Here is a 17,563-nt window from a genome sequence, read left to right on the forward strand (position 1 = left end):
TTGTTTCTTCCTTTGGGAACGCTCTGTTTAGATCTTTAATCCATTTATCATTGGATCATTTGGTTTCTTGCTTGTTTTTTGAGTTCTTTATATATTCTGGATGTTAAACCTCTGTCAGATGTGTCACTGGTAAAGATTTTTTTTCCCCATTCTGTGGGTTTTCTCTTCACTTTTTTGATTGTTTCTTTTGCCGGACAGAAGCTTTTTAGTTTAACGAAGTCCCACTTGTTGATTGCTGACCTTGATTCCTGAGCAACTTCTGCTTGATTTAGAAAATCCTTTCCTACACCTATATCTTGTAAATTACTACCAATATTTTCTTCTAATAGTTTCAGGGTTTCCAGTTTCACACTGAGGTCTTTAATCCATTTGGAGTTGACTTTTGTGCAAGGTGAAAGATAAGGATCTAGGTTCATTCTTCTACAGGTGGAGATCCAGTTTTGCAAGCACCATTTCTTGAAGATGCTGTCTTTTCCTCCATTGTGTGTTCTGGGCACCTTTGTCAAATATCAGGTGGCTGAAATTATGAGTACTTGGGTTTGGATCTTCAGTGATGTTCCACTGATTTATGTGTCTATTTTTGTGCCAGTACCATGCTGTTTTTATGACTATAGCTCTGTAGTATACTTTGAGATCTGGTATAATAATCCCCCCAGCATTGCTCTTTGTGCTCAGGGTTTCTTTGGCTATCTGCGGTATTTTGTGCTTCCATATGAATTTAAGGATTTTTTTTCTAATTCTGTGAAGTATGCCATGGGGATTTTGATTGGAATTGCAGTGGATCTATAGATTGCTTTTGGTAGGATGGTCATTTTCACAATATTAATTCTTCCAATCCATGAGCATGGGAGGGCCTTCCATCTCCTGGTGTCTTCCTCAATCTCTTTCTTTAACAATTTAAAATTTTCGTTATCAAGATCTTTGGTGTCTTTCATCAGATTTATTCTATTTTATTTTTTTTGCAGCAATTGTGAATGGGAGCGTTTCCTTGTATTCTTTCTCAAATTGCTTGTTATTGGTATATAGAAAGGCTGTGATTTCTGTAGATTGATTTTATAACCTGCCACTATACTGAAAGTGATCAGTTTTAGGAGTATTCTGGTGGAACTTTCGGGATCTCTTAGGTATAGTATCATATCATCTGCAAAAAGTGATAGTTTGATCTCTTATTTTCCAGTTATTACTCTTTAATTTTCCTCTCCTGGCTTTAGCCAGATTTTCAAGCACTGTGTTGAAAAGGAGTGGAGCTAGTGGACATCCTTGCCTGGTTCCTGATTTTAATGGGGATACTTCCAGTTTTTATCCATTTAGAATGATGTTGGCTGTGGGTTTGTTGTATATAGCTTTAATTATGTTGAGCCACAGTGTTGCTCTTTTTGCTCAGGGTTGCTTTGTCCATCTGGGGTTTTTTGTACTTCCGTTTGATTTTTAAGGATGACTTTTTTCTAATTCTGTGAAATATGTCATGAGGATTTTGATTAGGATTGCACTGAGACCATCTACATGATTAATGACATTTATTGACTTACATATATTGAACCATCCCTGCATCTCTGGGATAAAGTCTACTTGATCATGGTGAATGATCTTTTTGATGTGTGTCTGTATGCAGTTTGTAAGTATTTTGTTGAGAATTTTTGTATCTATGTTCATTAAGGATATGGGTCTATAGTTTTCTTTTTTGGTTGTGTCATTACCCAGTTTGGGTAGTAGAGTGATCCTGGCTTCATAGAAGAAATTTGGGAGTTCTCCTTCTGTTTCTATCATTTTGAATAATTTAAGTAGTATTGGTTGGAGGTCTTCTTTAAATGTCTGGTAGAATTCTGCTGTAAATCCATCTGGGCCTGGGCTTTTTTTAGTTGGGAGGCTTTGTATTACTGTTTCAATTTCCTTATATGTTATGGGTTTGTTCAAACTGTTGATCTCAGGCTGGAAAGATGGCTCAGTGGTTAAGAACACTGGTTATTCTTGCAGAAGACCTGGGTTCAAATCCCAGCACCCACATGGCAGCTAACAACTGTCTGCAACTCCAGTTCCAGGGGTTCTGATGGCCTCATCTGCCTTGTCTGTCCTCCATGGGTGTTGCATGACCCAGGTGCACTTACCTACATGCAGGCAATACACTCATACACATAAAATAAAAATAATAAATAAAATATTAAGGGGCTGGAGAGATGGCTCAGTGGTTAAGAGTACTGACTGCTCTTACAGAGGACCCTTGATTCACGGCACCCACATAGTGGCTACAAACCATCCTTAACTCCAGATCCAGGGGAATCCGAAGCCCGCTTCTGACCTCCGCAGCACTGGATGACACAGGTGCACTCGCATGCAGGCAATACTCATACACATAAAATAAAAATAATAAAATATTTAAAAAAACCCCGTTGATCTCTTCTTGGTTTAACTTTGGTGGTTCCCAGGATTTTAGATATCCATCCATTTCTTTTAGATTTTCAAATTTAGTAGCATATAGGTTTTAAAAATATTTCCTTATAATGGTCTGAATCTTTTGGGTATCTGTTGTGATGTTTCCCCTTTCATCTCTGATTTTGTTGATTTGGATTTTCTTTATTTATTTTGATTAACTGGGCTAAGGGTCTGTCTAACTTGTTTAGCTTTTCAAAGAACCAGCTCTTAGATTCATTGATTCTTTTTTTTTATGCTTTTAAAAAAAATTTTAGCCAGGTGTGGTGGTGCACACCTTTAATGGAGGCAGAGGCAGGTGGATCTCTGTGAGTTCAAGGCCAGCCTGGTCTACATAGTGAGTTCCAGGACAGCTGGGGCTACAGGGAGACTCTGTCTCAAAAAGATCAAAAAAATTAAAAAAAAATATTTTATTATTTTTATTTTATGTGTATGAGTGTATTGCCTGCATGTATGTGAGTGCACCCATGTCCTGTCGTGCAATGCCGCGGAGGTTAGAAGAGGGCTTCGGATTTCCCTGCAACTGGAGTTAAGGACGGTTCGTAGCCACCATGTGGGTGCTGGGAATCGAACCTGGGTCCTCTCTAAGAGCAGCCAGTGCTCTTAACTGCTGAGCCATCTCTCCAGGCCCAGATTGATTCTTTGTATTGTTTTCTTTGTTTCTATTTCATTAATTTCTGCTCTGATTTTTGTTATTTCTTCTTTTCTGCTGGGTTTGGGTTTCATTTGTTCTTGCCTTTCCAGTGTTTTGAATTGCAGTGTTAGGTCATTTAGGCTCTTTCTAATTTTTTAATGTAGGCACTTAGAGCTATAAAATTCCCTCTTAGGACTGCTTTTTTTTTTAGGACTGCTTTTCAAGTTGTTTTGTGTTGTATTGTCTTTTTTGTTGAATTCCAGGAATTCTTTTATTTCTTCTTTCTTCTTTCTTTTCTTTCTTTTTTTTTTTTTTTTTTTTTTTTTTTTTTTTTTTTAGCCCCATCTGTCCTGGAACTCACTATGTAGACCAGACTGGCCTTGAACTCACAGAGATCCACCTGCCTCTACCTCCCTGGTGCTGGGATTAAAGACATGAGCCACCGTGCCCAGCTATTTCTTTCTTAATTTCGCCTTTGACCCACTCATTGTTTAGGAGTGTTCAATCACCACGAGTTCATGTAGTGACTAGGGCTTTGTCTAGTGTTGATTTTGAGCTTTATTGCATTGTGGTCCAAGAGAATGCATGGAATTATTTAAATTTTTTTTTGTATTTGTTGGTTTGTTTTGTGGCCCAGTATGTGGTAAATTTTTGAAAAAGTTCCATGAAGTGCTGAGTAGAAAGTGTATTCTTTGGTGCTTGGGTGGAATATTCAAAAGATGTCTGTTAGGTCCATTTGATGTATGGTATCATTTAATTCAGACGTCTGTTCATTGTTTGTACAGTTGACCTGTCTAATGGAGACAGCGGGGTATTGAACTGAGTTGGGGTTAATCTGTGTCTTAAAGTCCTGTAGTGTTCTTTTTATGAATTTGGGTGCACCAGAGTTTGGTGCATATATGCTAAGGATTGTAAAATCTTCTTGGTTAACTGTTCCTTTGATCAGAATGAAGTGACCCTCCTTATCTCTTCTAATTAGTTTTACTCTGAAGTCTATTTTTTTCAGATATTAGAGCAAAGTGATGGATTTTGTTTCTTAATTCTTTCACTTAGCCTCTGTCGTTTGACTGGGGAATTCAGTCCATTGATATTTAAGGTTATTATTGAAAGATGTGTATTGGTTGCCATCATTTTGATTGCTGTTTGTGTTCTCTGTCTAATTTTGTGTTTCCTCGATTATACCTTTATTTTTTTTCGTTGCCCCTGGGGTATAGTTATTTCTCTCTCCACTCTCTGTATTGCTTCAAGTATTCTTTGAGGGGCTGGTTTTGTGGACATGTATTCTTTCAGGCTATTCGTGTCACTGAAGATTTTTCTTTCCCCCTCAACTACAATAGACATTTTTGCTGGGTAAAGTATTCTGGGCTGGCATCTATTGTCACAAAGAACTGGAAATACCTTGGTCCAGGTTCTTCTGGCTTTCATAATTTGTATTGATAAGTCAGCTGTAATTCTGATGGGCTTTCCTTTGTATGTGACTTGTTTTTCTTTTGCTGCTTTCAGTATTCTCTCCTTGTTCTGTACATTTAGTGTTTTTACTATATGTTGTGTGTGGGGGGTCTCTTTTCTGATCCTGTCTATTTGGTGTTCTATGTGCTTCCTGTATTTATATGGGGATGTCTTTCCTTAATTTCAGGAAATTTTCTTCTACAATTCTGTTTAAGACCTGGTCAATACCATTAACCTGAAGTTATTCTCCTTCCTCTATGCCTATGATACATAGATTTGGTCTTTTCATGGTGTCCCACATCTCTTGCATATTCCATTCCTGTGTTTTAAAAAAAATTCCATAATATTTGTTTGAGTGGTCCAATTCTTCAACTTTATTCTCCAGTGTTGATACTCTGTTTTCCATTTCATTCATTCTACCGGTGAGGCTTTCCCCTGTTTTTTCAAGTTGGTGTATTGAGTTTTGTACTTCCTTCTTCATTTCTGCCTTTTTCTTCAAAGTTTCTATCTCTTTTGTGAATTCATTCTGAAGTTTATCCCTATTTTCTTTTAGTTCTTTGATTTGTTTGTTCATGTGTTCTTTAAATTTGCTGAATTCTTGATCGTGTTCATGACTGTTCTTTTGAGTTCCATGGGTTCTCCTTGTAGAATTCATCTACAGGATTGGTGGTGTTTTGGCTTTCCATTTTATTATTCTTTCGTTGTGATTTTGCCATGTGAATTTCTTTTGTTGTTTATGATTCTGATATGAGAGTTAAGTTGAAGTATGCTTCTGTTTGTATTATTGGGGTGCCTAGATGCTTTCTTTATTGGTTATTTAAAGCTGGTTTGTACAGGGTTCAGGTTCTCTTAGGTTTAATTTGGAGGGAAGTGATGGCTTCAGATCAGCTATTCAGGAGTACCCACAGAAGCCCAATTCAGGTTCCAGTCAGTACACTGAGGCTTCCTTTACCACATGGAGGCAGGATCCAGGCGCTCTCAGGCAGTCCCCTGCATTCTCAGCCCCTATGCCAGAGGGAGGCCAGAACTTGGCACTCTCTGGCAGTCTGCTGAGATCAGAGCCGCTACACTGATGGAGGTCAGAACCCCATCTTTATTAGTTTTACATGTATCTGTTCAATTGTTTGTTTGTTTTGAGACAGGGTCTCACTCTGTTGCCCTGGGAACTGTCCCTACTCAGGACCACAAGCACAGAGTGAACGTTATCTTGTAAGAAGTGACTGGTAAAGCCTATGTTCTGGAAAACAGCTAATACCAAAGAAGACTATGGCCATTTCATCAGGGAATACACTATTTCTGAAAATTTGTGACTCTAGGAAGGCCACTGAAGAAATGGCATACCCAGTCACCAGAGACTGCGGTGTAATGGACTGGGTGCCTTCTGTAATGCTCAAGCCATATTCATTTTCCCACACTCACCTCCACTTAAACATGTGTATCATAATTATAGTTGGGGTACCATTCACTGAGTTACCAGCCTGAGCAACTCTGTCTCAAAATAAAATTTTAAAGGGACCAGAGTTGTAGCTCAGTGGTAGAATACTTGTTTAGCATGTGAGGCCATGGGTTCAATTCCCATCAATGCAACAACAACAACAACAAAGTCCCAAGAAGCTAGACAGGTGTGGTGTGTGCCTGTAATCCCAGCACTCAGGACACTGAGATAGGAGGGAGTTTGAGGCCAGCCTGGGCTACACTACAAAACTTTGTTTCAAAAATTGAAAAAAGGGGGCTAGAGAGATGGCTCAGCAGTTAAGAACACTGACTGTTCTTGCAGAAGACCTGGGTTTGAATCCTAGCACCCACATGGCAGCTAACAACTGTCCGTAACTCCAGTTCCTGGGGATCTGACAGCCTCTTTTGTCCTCTGCGGGCATTGCACAACACAGGTGCACTTACCTACATGCAGGCAAAACACGCAACACATAAAATAAAATATTTTTTAAAAAAATAGAAAAAGGGCTAGAGATGTAGCTTGGTAGAATACTTGCCTAGCATGCATGACACTCTAGTTTGATTAGCACTGCATAGACCAGGCATGTTGGTGCATGCCTGTAATCCCAGAACTCAGGAGGGGGAAGCAAGAGGATCAGTTCAAGGTCATTGTTGGCTACATTGCAAGTCAGAGGCTAGCCTGGGATCGGAGATCATGTTGAAAAAGGGGGGGTGGGGGAGAGCAAAAAAATGAAAGAAGGCCAGGTCACCATTCACAACTTTACATGCTAACTTCAGCTGCAAATCACACATGCTCTGGTTCCTCTCCTGCTCCTCTCCCACCCCCCAAAAGAGGATCCTAATCCAGGAGCTTTAGAGAGAATGACTGTAGAGCTAGAATCAATGGCATTGTTCAAAGGAGGGAAGGAAGGCCAGAGGCACTCACAGTTTAAACAGGCCTGGTGGGAAAGAGGGAGAGAGGAAACAGAAGGGCTGCTGAGCCATGTGTCCAGTAGATCAGAAGAAGCCTGGCCAAGTGCGCAGGGCTTGTCAGCTGCCCTTCAAGGAACAGTCCCAGGTTCTAGCCTCAAGACCATCCTGGGCACCTGTGAACCCAAAGGAAGGCTCTCAGAGGTAGGATTCCGATAGGGCTCTGGGTGGGATGGGGCAGCAGATGAGGGAGGGGTGGAGACTGCACCAAATCTCAGCAATTTCAACATTCAAAATCCAGCCCCACCCTGTGAGTAGGAAAACAAAGGTGTTGGGAAAGGGGAGAAGAAAAGTCATTTCCTTTGCTGTGACTGTAGCCCAGCTGGGTAAGAGCAAGTCTGGAAGGAAGTCTCTAAGAATGAATTTCTCTGAAAAGTACAAAGGGAAGGTCCAATTTCCAGTACCCAAATTCTGCACATTCACCAGAACTGCAAGAAAGTTGGAATGGAAGAGATTGTACAAGATCACTTAGGCTGATCCCCATGTTCCCCATAACCCAGGTTGCCTCTGAGGTCAAACATAGTTCTTCCCAGCCCTGAATATCTTTCTCCAGTTTAGGTAAAAGTAAAATTGGATACAAAAGACAGCAACTCTCTCCAAGGCAAATTAGCAGGCTCTGTGCAAGGGTGCCATGTCATCCAACTTGAATTTAGCATGGGAAAGAAGTTCAGTACAGCTGGATTACAGGCTCCATGCTTAAGGGGAATGGTTATCAGCAGACAAAAACACAGGTGTTCTACCTCCTCCACAAGCATGAGCTTTGACTTAACTGTGCCAGGGCAGTTTGAAGATGCCCTTAATTCCAGAGGCTCTACAACACATGTCCAACACATGTGCAAGAAAAGGAATACATTTGTTCCTCTAAGTGTGTAAATGGACTCTGCTTACAACAAAATATAAGGTGTTGGGTACTGATTAGGGTTTCTTTGTTTTGTTTTTGAGACAGCGTCTCCTTGTAGCCCCAGCTGGCCTGGAACTCACTATGTAGACCAGGTTGGCCTGGATCTGCCTGTCACTGCTGTGCCACTACGCCCGGCATTGATGAAGGTCTTTTTTTCTTTTTTAATGGACAAATTATATGCTAAGCATTTAAATGTGCTTAAATCCCATTTAACCAATTACTTCCCAATAGGCATATGAGGTGAGTAATATTGTTATCTTCATTTTATATATGAGGTCCCTAAAGGTCAGGGAAGTCACAGAAGGTACCTAGGGTTTGTCACCTGGCTGTTAAGTGCAGCTAGCCAAAGGCTTTATCTACAAGGCCCCATCCAGATGGCTCTGATACTCCTTGCTCCTACCATACTAAAGAGCACAGAAAAAGTACCAACTTCCCCAGGAGTGAAGGGAGTGTGTGGGGACCAAGGCAACGAAAACCACAGAGAAAATGAGAGCTCTGAGTTGGTGCTAAATGGGCAGAAAAATGCTGGTGGTCCCTCTCTAGCTCTTTCACAGGCCAAATTTCTCCAGTCTAATCCTCACCTTGAATCTGGAAAGCAAGTGCTTAAAGGTCAACTAAATTGTTTGGCAGCAGCTTTGCAGAGAGCTGTGTGTGGGAGCTGGAATCCACATATGGTGCCTGTCTACAATCCATCTCATATTCAGACATGAGTGCAGCCCTACCACTTCAGCCTACGGGGCCAGACACGCCCACCGGCCTCCACAGTGGACAGTGCCTCATTCCACCAGTGTGGAATGACTGTGGGCCGGAATTGTTTATGTTCTGCAGAAAACAAAAACAAGTTCCTGCCCTTGATCTGATCTGATTAGTGCTCAATGGGAGCCCATCACATACTGGAGACTGAGATTTTCAGTAACATCCTGTTTCCAGATTAAGGAAACTGAGCCCCAGAGAGCAGGAACAAATGTGATTTGTTTGGGGGGGGAGGGGTGCGTGTGTGTGTGTGTGTGTGTGTGTGTGTGTGCCAGAGAACTCCAAGAGTCAGTTCTCTCCTGCCGGGCCGGAACTCTTGGTCGTCAGGCGGCAGCAAGCACCTTTACTGGTCCTAAAATCTGTAAATCTGTAATTAGTAAGAAACCGAACTACTTCTCAACAATAATCTCTAAGGGATAATAAAGTCCATATCAAAACCTAGGAACACTGGGAGGCATCGTGAAGAGATGACACGGCCAGCTGCACTCAAAACCAATTTCTGAGGCAGCCGTAGAAGCAGTGGTGCAACCACGGGAAAGTCACTCTTTCTGGGCTTTGGTTTCCTCGCCCACAACATGAAGGTATGGGAGGGGTTCTGGGAGGAGCTCCTCTCCTTTCCCAACCCTTCTTCCAGCTCACGTGGCTCATGTGTTGTCCTTCTATTTTAGCCTGGCCTCAGGGGTATTCTTCCTGGGCCCATTCCTCTCCCTGCCCCTAATGCCCTACCAAGGATAAAATTCTCTAGCCAGAAGCTTGTGTCTGTGTTTTTCAGAACATGAAAATAGAGTTCAGCTCAGAGAACAATGGTAAAGAAAGGAGAACAGACCAACTTACCGGAAGCAGGAGCTGTGCCAGGCTTTGTTGGCAGTCCTGCACAACCTCTGGCTCAGAGCAATATGGTCTCCACAGCCCCGACACCTCCAGGCTTCTTCACCTGCACAGAAAACCAAGAAGGTCAGAGTCCCAAAGCAGCAGGAGGCAAAGGGACAGAATTTCATTCATGTAGAATAAGACTGTGTTAGCAGAATCTCCCATTGGAAGGATCAGGCCGTGCTGCATGTTTGTTTCCCCTCCACAGTCTCTCTGGTGCACATTTGGCAAGTCTCAGCTCATTGTCTCTCTAGAGAAAAGAATTCATGGCTTCAAAAGTAATCTCACAGGGCTGGAGAGATGGCTCAGTGGTTAAGAACACTTGTTGCTCTTGACAAAGACTGGATTTGATTCCCAGCACCCACATGGCAGATCACAACCATCTGTAACTCTAGTTACAGGAGATCTGATGCTCTCTTCTGGCCTCCTTGGGCACGGCATGCATATGCACATACACACGGGCAAAACATTCATACACATAAAAATAAAAATTTTAATTTAAAAGGAAAACGAGGTTCTTTAAAAATAAGTAGCCTCATTTAATTTTCTAAAAATGGCTCTGATTGGGCCAGTGAGATGGCTTAGTAGGCAATGGCACCTGTCACCAAACTTGGTGACCTGAGTTTAATCCCTGGCTTCATAATAGTAAATTTTTACTTTACTATTATTTCAAGGTAGAACTATGATTTTAATTCAGCAACAAGAAAGAACAAACATTAAAGGACTGTTCTTGCAGCCGAGAACTGTGCTACTGTCATCATAGATCCCTCTCATTTCATCACTCTACTCTCAAAGAACCTTGTGCTCATCTAATGGATGGATGGGAGAACCGATTGATGGTGTGTGTGTGTACATGTGTAAGTAGAAAATGAAACACTTTAAGATCTGGTCTGTACTCTCTACCCCACCATGTTAACTACTGCTCCTTCCAATAAGGGGCAGAACATTCTCTGCAGAGGAAGCAGACACTTCAGCTGAGCCAGGGAAGATTTACAAAAGGCTGAGAAAGGATGTTCTAGGGCTGTTTGGGTTAAGATCAGTATAGGGCTAGCCCATGTCCCTCCAAAAGGGCTGTACCCGAAATAAAACACAATACTCTTGGTGTGGCTGAAACGCCAAGTTCTTGAAATAAACTGGGCAGCTGAAATCAAGCTGTGGTACCTAAGTCAACCCTAGAGGAGGACAAGGTTGTGACAAGGCTCCCTTGTAAACCCTGTGTGCAGCTTTGTTCTCTTTGGGTAACTCCAGACTGTTGCAGGCAACGGGGCTATGAATAGACAAAGGAAGGCTCCAGGTCCTTCATGATGGCTCAGCACCAGCAGGGCCGCAAGTGTATACCCTGCTGTCTTCTTTGTACCTCAGAGAGTTGAAGGAGCTGGCAGGATTTAGAACCTGCTCCTTCCCTTTACTTCCTCAGTGATGGGACATATAACACCCATCAATCATTCATTCATATTCTCTCTCTCTCTCTCTCTCTCTCTCTCTCTCTCTCTCTCTTTCTGTGGTACCCGGGAATGAATCCAGGGCCTTGTGCATGCTAGGCAAGCACCCTAATACTGAGCTATATTCCCAGCCCTTTTCTTTTTAAAGCATTTTTAGGTAGAATCTCACTAAGTTGCTCAGCCTGGCCCCAACTCATTCTGTAGCACAGATGGGCCTTGAATTTTGAGACTGACCTGCTTCAGCCTCACTAGTAGCTGGGCTACAGGCCTGTGCCACTAGATAATTTTTTTAATCTTTCATTTTGTAATTTTATTATTATTTTTAAAGATTTATTTTTAGAGTGTGTGTGTGTGTGTGTGTGTGTGTGTGTGTGTGAGAGAGAGAGAGAGAGAGAGAGAGAGAGAGAGAGAGAGAGAGAGAATATGGCACATGTAGGTGAGTGCTTGCAGTGGCCAGAGAGGGCACTGGATCCTTTGAAGCTGGAGTTACAGGCGGTTGTGAGCCTCCTGATGTGGGTGTTGGGAATTGAACTTGGGTCCTCTGAAAGAGCAGAAAGCAAGCACTCTTAATCTCTGCTTCATCCCTCCAGCCCTCATTATTTATTTTTATTGTATCTGTGTGTGTGTGTGTGTGTGTGTGAATGGCAGTGGTCAGTGTACACTATCATCCTCAAAACTCCAAAGTAAAAACTGATTGAGGCACATTCAAACTAAGCCCAAGTCAGACATTGGGCAAGACAATGAATTATTGTAATGGAAGGGGTGGGGGAGAGAGATTGAGATTGAAATTTATTTGTGGAAACAAACACAGGGCCTCACAAATGTTAGGGAAGTGATCTACAATTAAGGTATACCCTTACCACCAACAAGAAGGTTTAAAAAAAAAAAAGTATTTGTTGTGCGTGTGTGGGGTGTGTGTGTGTGTGTGTGTGTGTGTGTGTGTGTGTGGCTTATAATATGGTACAAGTGTAGTCATCAGAGGACAACATTCAGCAAATGGTTCTCCCCTCTACCATGGGTTCCAGAAACTGCAATGACAGGGTTTTTGTTTTTGTTTTTTTTCTGTCTTTTTGAGACAGGGTCTCCCTGTAGCCCCCGCTGTCCTGGAACTCATATAGACCAGGCTGGCCTTGAACTCACAAAGATCCACCTGCCTCTGTCTCCCAAGTGCTGGGATTAAAGGTGTGTGCCACCACGCCCAGCCAATAACAAGGTTTTTAATGAACCACAGGCATCCAAATAAATCTAAGTTCTCAACTACCTGCTTGAAACATTCTTGGAATCCTTACATAAAAAAACTTTTAGGGTTAGTTTAGGGGTTTTTCTGCCTCATCCCCAACAAATCTCATTACTTTAGAGCCATATCCTGTTTCTTTTTTCTTTTTGGTTTTTTGAAACAAGGACTCATATAGCTCAAGCTGGCCTCTAACACTATGCAACTGAGGATGACCTTGAACTCCTGCTCCTCTAGCCGCCACCTCCCACAGCCCACACCTTCTTTCTTGTTTTTATTTCATAACCCAAAAGGAACAGGGTCTAACCTGACCACCCACTTATTAGATAATTCAACAACATCCTGGCTCTGAATAACTTCTGGCTGTTTCCAAAATCAAGAGGATCAGGATTTTCCACTCAGAGTATTAGAGGTAACTTATTGCCACACAGAGCCTGTCCAGTCTTGAGAAATCTCAAAAATATTCAAGTAACACTCATTTTAGCTCATACTCAGTGTTAAAGCATGAGGGACACAATCAAGACCCCTACTCTGTCCTTTCCCAGCCACCAGGTTCCACCCTCTGATGTCTCCCTGGTCCTAATTCAGGTCTTGGCTCCTTTGCCCAGTCTACCATAAAATCTTAACTGCTGGCTCACCCACATGCCAAGCTATCTCAGTTCTAGGCCAGACTCGGCTGTGTCTGTAGAACAAAGGCTGGGCCGCACAGCAGTGCCCTCAGGTTCTGGATTTCTATCCCACCTCTTTGAAGATACAGACTTTGTTATTGCCATTTAAATAAGCACATCTTTCCCCAAAACAGCTGCCACTGTAGTGTCTCCCTCTCACTGAACACACTGTCCTCACTTCCTCATTTCCCACTTACTTCACAACCCAACCATTTCTCTGAAACTGTCTCAAGTTCAACAATGACCAGTTATTGCTAAATTCAATGGACCTGCTTAAGGCTGTTCTTTCAGCAAATGTTATGTGCCAGCTCCGCACCTAAAACATCTGTTTAGAAAAAGGTGGCAACAAACAAGAGCAAACACTGAGCAAACACTGAACAGCAGGATTATGTTTCTAATTGGGGCAGATGGTGTGAAAGAGTACTGATAAGCCAGCCATGCTGGTGCTCGCTCGCCTTTAGTCCCAGCACTCGGGAGGCAGAGGCAGGCAGATCTCTGTGATTTTGAGGCCAGCCTGGAGGTTCGGGAGACCCTGTCTCTCAAAAAGACCAGGAAAAAAAAAAAAAGAGTATTGAGATCAGAATTAAGAAAATACGAAGATTCAAGGAGTATTCATTAAAGATATCATTTCCAAACTCAGCTCTAAAGGATAATGACAAATTAATTGGGGAAAAGGGGGAAGAGAAGAACAGTGGAGACAGGAGGTACAGTGCAAAGGTCCTGAGACAGGAACAGCACTCAGGCATCCTTAAAGTTGGCTACTATTACCTAGAAAGGACCAGGGAACCAAACCTAGCCCTTGACCTGTACTGTCCTTTGGTAACATTATTTTAAAGAACTACAGAGATACCTGTATCCATGTTCAGTGCTGCTCTTTTCACAACAACCAGGAAATGGAAACAATCTGGATGCCCATCAACTGATGAACAGATAATGAAAGTATGGTACATTTATATAATAGAATATTATTATTCAGCTTTTAAGGAAAATGAAATTGGGGCTGGAAATGGCTTGGTGGTTAAGAACATTTAATGCTCTTCCAGAGGACCTGAGTTCAGTCCAGCACCCACATCTCAGGTGGCTCACAACTACCTATAACTCTATCTCCAGCTGACTGATGCTCTCTTATGGCCTCAGTGGGGACCTGCACACACATGGCATGCACACACCTAGATGCACACATATACATATAAATAAATCTTTTTTTGGTCTTTTTGAGACAGGGTCTCCCTGTAGCCCCAGCCATGCTGGAACTATGTAGACCAGGCTGGCCTTGAACTCACAGAGATCCGCCTGCCTCTGCCTCCCAAGTGCTGAGATTAAAGGCATGTACCACCATGCCTGGAAAAATTACTTATTATTTTTATTTTATGTGTGAGTGTTTTGTCTGCATGTATGTAAGTGCACCAGTGTCATACAGTACCTACAGAAGTCAGAAGAGGATGTCAGATTCCCCAGAACAAATTACAGATGGTTGTTAGCCACCAAGTGGGTGCTGGGAACCAAACTCAGGCCCTCTGCAAGAGCAGCCAGTGCTCTTAACTGCAGAGCTATCTCTCCAACCTCTAGTTTTTAATCTTTAGATAGATGTTTCAAATAGAAAATCCCTAGAGATCAGGGAAGTAATAAGGTGTCACCGGGTGGGGGTGAAGGTGGAGTTCACAGGAGGGGAGATAGAATGCAGTGAAAATAAAGTAATAGGTAGGTTTAACTGGGGAGGGCAAGAAGAGAAGTGAGTAAAGGGGGGGTAACACAAAATACCTTCTGAAAAAGTCATATGAACCTACTACTACTGAAACTTCCTAAAGTTTATACATATACAATATAAAAAGAGTTTAAATCAAGCTACCCCCCAACAGGGGTTCAATGACCCTATCAGACACCACAGGATGGCAAATAAAAAGCCAAATGGACTCCCTCTTTTGGAGTTGTTGACTGCAGGGATCCCACAGAACTCCAAACAATACTGGCTATTGCCATTATTCTTGGTTACCGTTAGGTTCCTGACAGACTCCTAAAATGGTGGTACAGCTCCCAATATTATAAAATGGTGGTCCAGGGCCAGGCATGGTGGCTCATACCTTTAATCTAGCACTTGGGAGGCAGAGGCAGGTGGATCTCTGTGAGTTCGAGGCCAGCCTGGTTTATATAGTGAGTTCCAGGCCAGCTGGGGCTACAGGGAGACCTTGTCTCAAGAGAGACCAAAAATAAATAAATAAATAAATGGTGGTCCAAACTTGGAAAGTTCCTCCACTTACTGGGAGACCAACCAATCCTGAGCTAAACTGCCCAGCCTACATCATGGAAAGTTACCCAAGCACCTAACTGCCTATAAAAGATGTCTGACTTCCCCTGCTGATTGCTGTTTCTCTGCTCCACAAGAGGCAGCCAGCAACTGGTTTGTTTGCTCTCAAATAGACTGCTGTTCCCCATGGAGTTGTCTTGGTTGGTGGTCTTTGCTGCATGCTTCCATACAGTTAGCAGTCAGAACTTGGTGGTAAGATTCTATTGCTGAAGATATTATGTCATAGAACAAACAAGGAGAAATCAAGCTGGTACTGCCCTTGAAGCTTCACCTCTACTGCCTCACTTTCTTAGTACTAGAAGCTGCTATGTATGCTACAGGAAGAGCAAAGTGATCATCAACCTTACTCAGCTGCGAACCCTGCAAGTTATAATAACAACTGGCCTGGCAAGATAGGCCCATAGGTGCAACAGTGGCATGAACACTATGGGAGTAACCAATCACCTTTTAATTGGACTTAAAGCCTGATTTACAAGATGGAGCCCACACCTAGCACTGTTATCAGAGACAAGAACCTGTGACTGGAGAGATCACAGGCCATAAGAGAGAACCTACTACTATAATTCTACTAAATAGACATTATATTAAACTGACTCCTAATGACTTATTGTTATACCATTAGCACATCTCTCAACTCTCACCAGAAAAGCTGCTTCTTGCAGTGGATGGTGATTAACACAGAGACCTACAACTGGTTAAGATGTAGAGAATAAGAGATTGGAATGCCCAACTTTAAATGGGACATTAGTATCACATCCTGTCCTCCCAAGGCTCAGGGATCAGTGCAGAAGGGGTGGGGCAGAGATTTTAAGAGTTAGAGGTGGTGGATGAATATAAGGAAACTTACATTCATAACCAGGCAGTTGCACATATGAACCCACAGTGCTTGTAACAGCATGCACAAGACCTGTACAAGCCCAAGCCAGACAAAAATCCAGCATGGATGGGGGAGGTGGGCAGGAAGTCCCAGCCTTAGTGAATGATCTATTGGTAACTGATAGCTGCTAGGAGAGGGAGAGTCAGTTTTCTTTAAGGGTGTGACACCTGGTAGGTTGACCAGACTCCAAGGGATGGGCCCACACCCAAGAGCATATGGGGAACACAAATTAGACTTGACAGGCCTTAAAAAAAAATAATAGTAAGAGAAGACATGGGAGGGGGCAAGGGTGGTTGGGGAGGTGGACATGGGGGAGGGTCTGGATATGATCAAAATACACTGTATGAAATTCTCAAAGAATAAAAATATTTTTAAGTGAATGGGGGCTGGGGATGAGCTCAGTTGGTAGAGCACTAGCCCAGCATGCACAAAGCCCGGGGTTCTAGCTCTACATAAAGCAGGGTGGGCAGATGCCTGGAATGCTGGAGCCTATAAGCCCAGTATTCCAGAGGTGGCCACAAGAGGATTAGAAGTTCAGGGTCATTTTTAGCTACTTAGGGAATTGGCGGTCAACCTGGAAGAGCCCATGTCTCAAAAGGAGGAGGGGTAGCTTCTACAAGGTGGCCCCAAAGAACCTTTAACACTCATCGCTCTTTACAAAGAGTGCTCTAATTACATTTGATCTGTTCTGAATTCTAGCCACATATATTGTCTTACATCCTGACATTCATATCTTAAGTTATTATCTGTTTAGCATACTTTCTCCATCTTTTTATTAAACTCCCCCTTGAGGCATGGTTAGTTTAATTTCGTCTACACTTATTTGATATTTGTTCTTTAACTACAATTCACTATATACAATTCTGTCTCCATCAGTAATAAGGGGCAAAGACTACACATTGATCTTTCCTCCTAGCACAGAACAGACAATATTTTAGAGGAAAATCCAACTGGAAGGTTGGATCCAACTGTCACCCATAAAATTACCAAAGAGAAGGCTGGGCATGGTAAAACAAGCCTTTAGTCCCAGCACTCAGGAAGCAGAGGCAGGTGGATTTCTGTGTGTTCAAGTCCATTCTGGTCTACATAGCAAGTTCCAAGCCAGCTGGGGATACATAGTGAGAGTCTGTCTCAAGAAAACAAGCAAACAAACAAAAAAATTACCAAAAAGAAACTCCAAAGATCAGCACAAATGACTGTACTGGAGTAAATATTCTGGCTCGAAAAATGACCATCTGTGGAAGTCTCCTGTGGATATACATGGTCTCAGTTTCTGTTACAGACTCATATTGCTGGGGACTGGGAGACGGCTCAGTGGGTAACAGTGTTTGCTGTGCAAGCCTAACCCTGACTTTGATTCCTAGAATCCATGTAAAAAGCCCAGGACGCCTCTGATGAGATGGCTGAGAGAAGATGCTGACCTGTCAGCATGGGGACAAAAACAAGAGAATCCTTGCCTCAAAACAAGATAGAAAGAATTCCTACTCCAGAAAGGTAGTCCTCTGACCTCCACATACGTGCTGTGTCATTCAAGAGCCTGCACTCATATCACACACATAAAGTAGAAAAAAAAAAAAAA

At 42.5% G+C, this 17,563-nt stretch overlaps 1 protein-coding gene across 2 annotated transcripts in view; it reads right to left on the reverse strand.

Annotated features, from left to right (window-relative positions):
• The window catches only part of Limk2 (LIM domain kinase 2), a 77,259-nt gene that overhangs the window by 51,579 nt on the left and 8,117 nt on the right, over positions 1–17,563 (reverse strand). For both annotated transcript variants that reach the window (XM_008841018.3, XM_017800112.2), the window contains exon 2: positions 9,423–9,522. In XM_008841018.3, the coding sequence (XP_008839240.1) occupies positions 9,423–9,522 (100 nt within the window). The remainder of the gene's footprint in view (positions 1–9,422; positions 9,523–17,563) is intronic.

Source organism: Nannospalax galili, unplaced genomic scaffold (assembly GCF_000622305.1).
Source record: "Nannospalax galili isolate Female #2095 unplaced genomic scaffold, S.galili_v1.0 scaffold259, whole genome shotgun sequence".
Taxonomy (NCBI): domain Eukaryota; kingdom Metazoa; phylum Chordata; class Mammalia; order Rodentia; family Spalacidae; genus Nannospalax; species Nannospalax galili.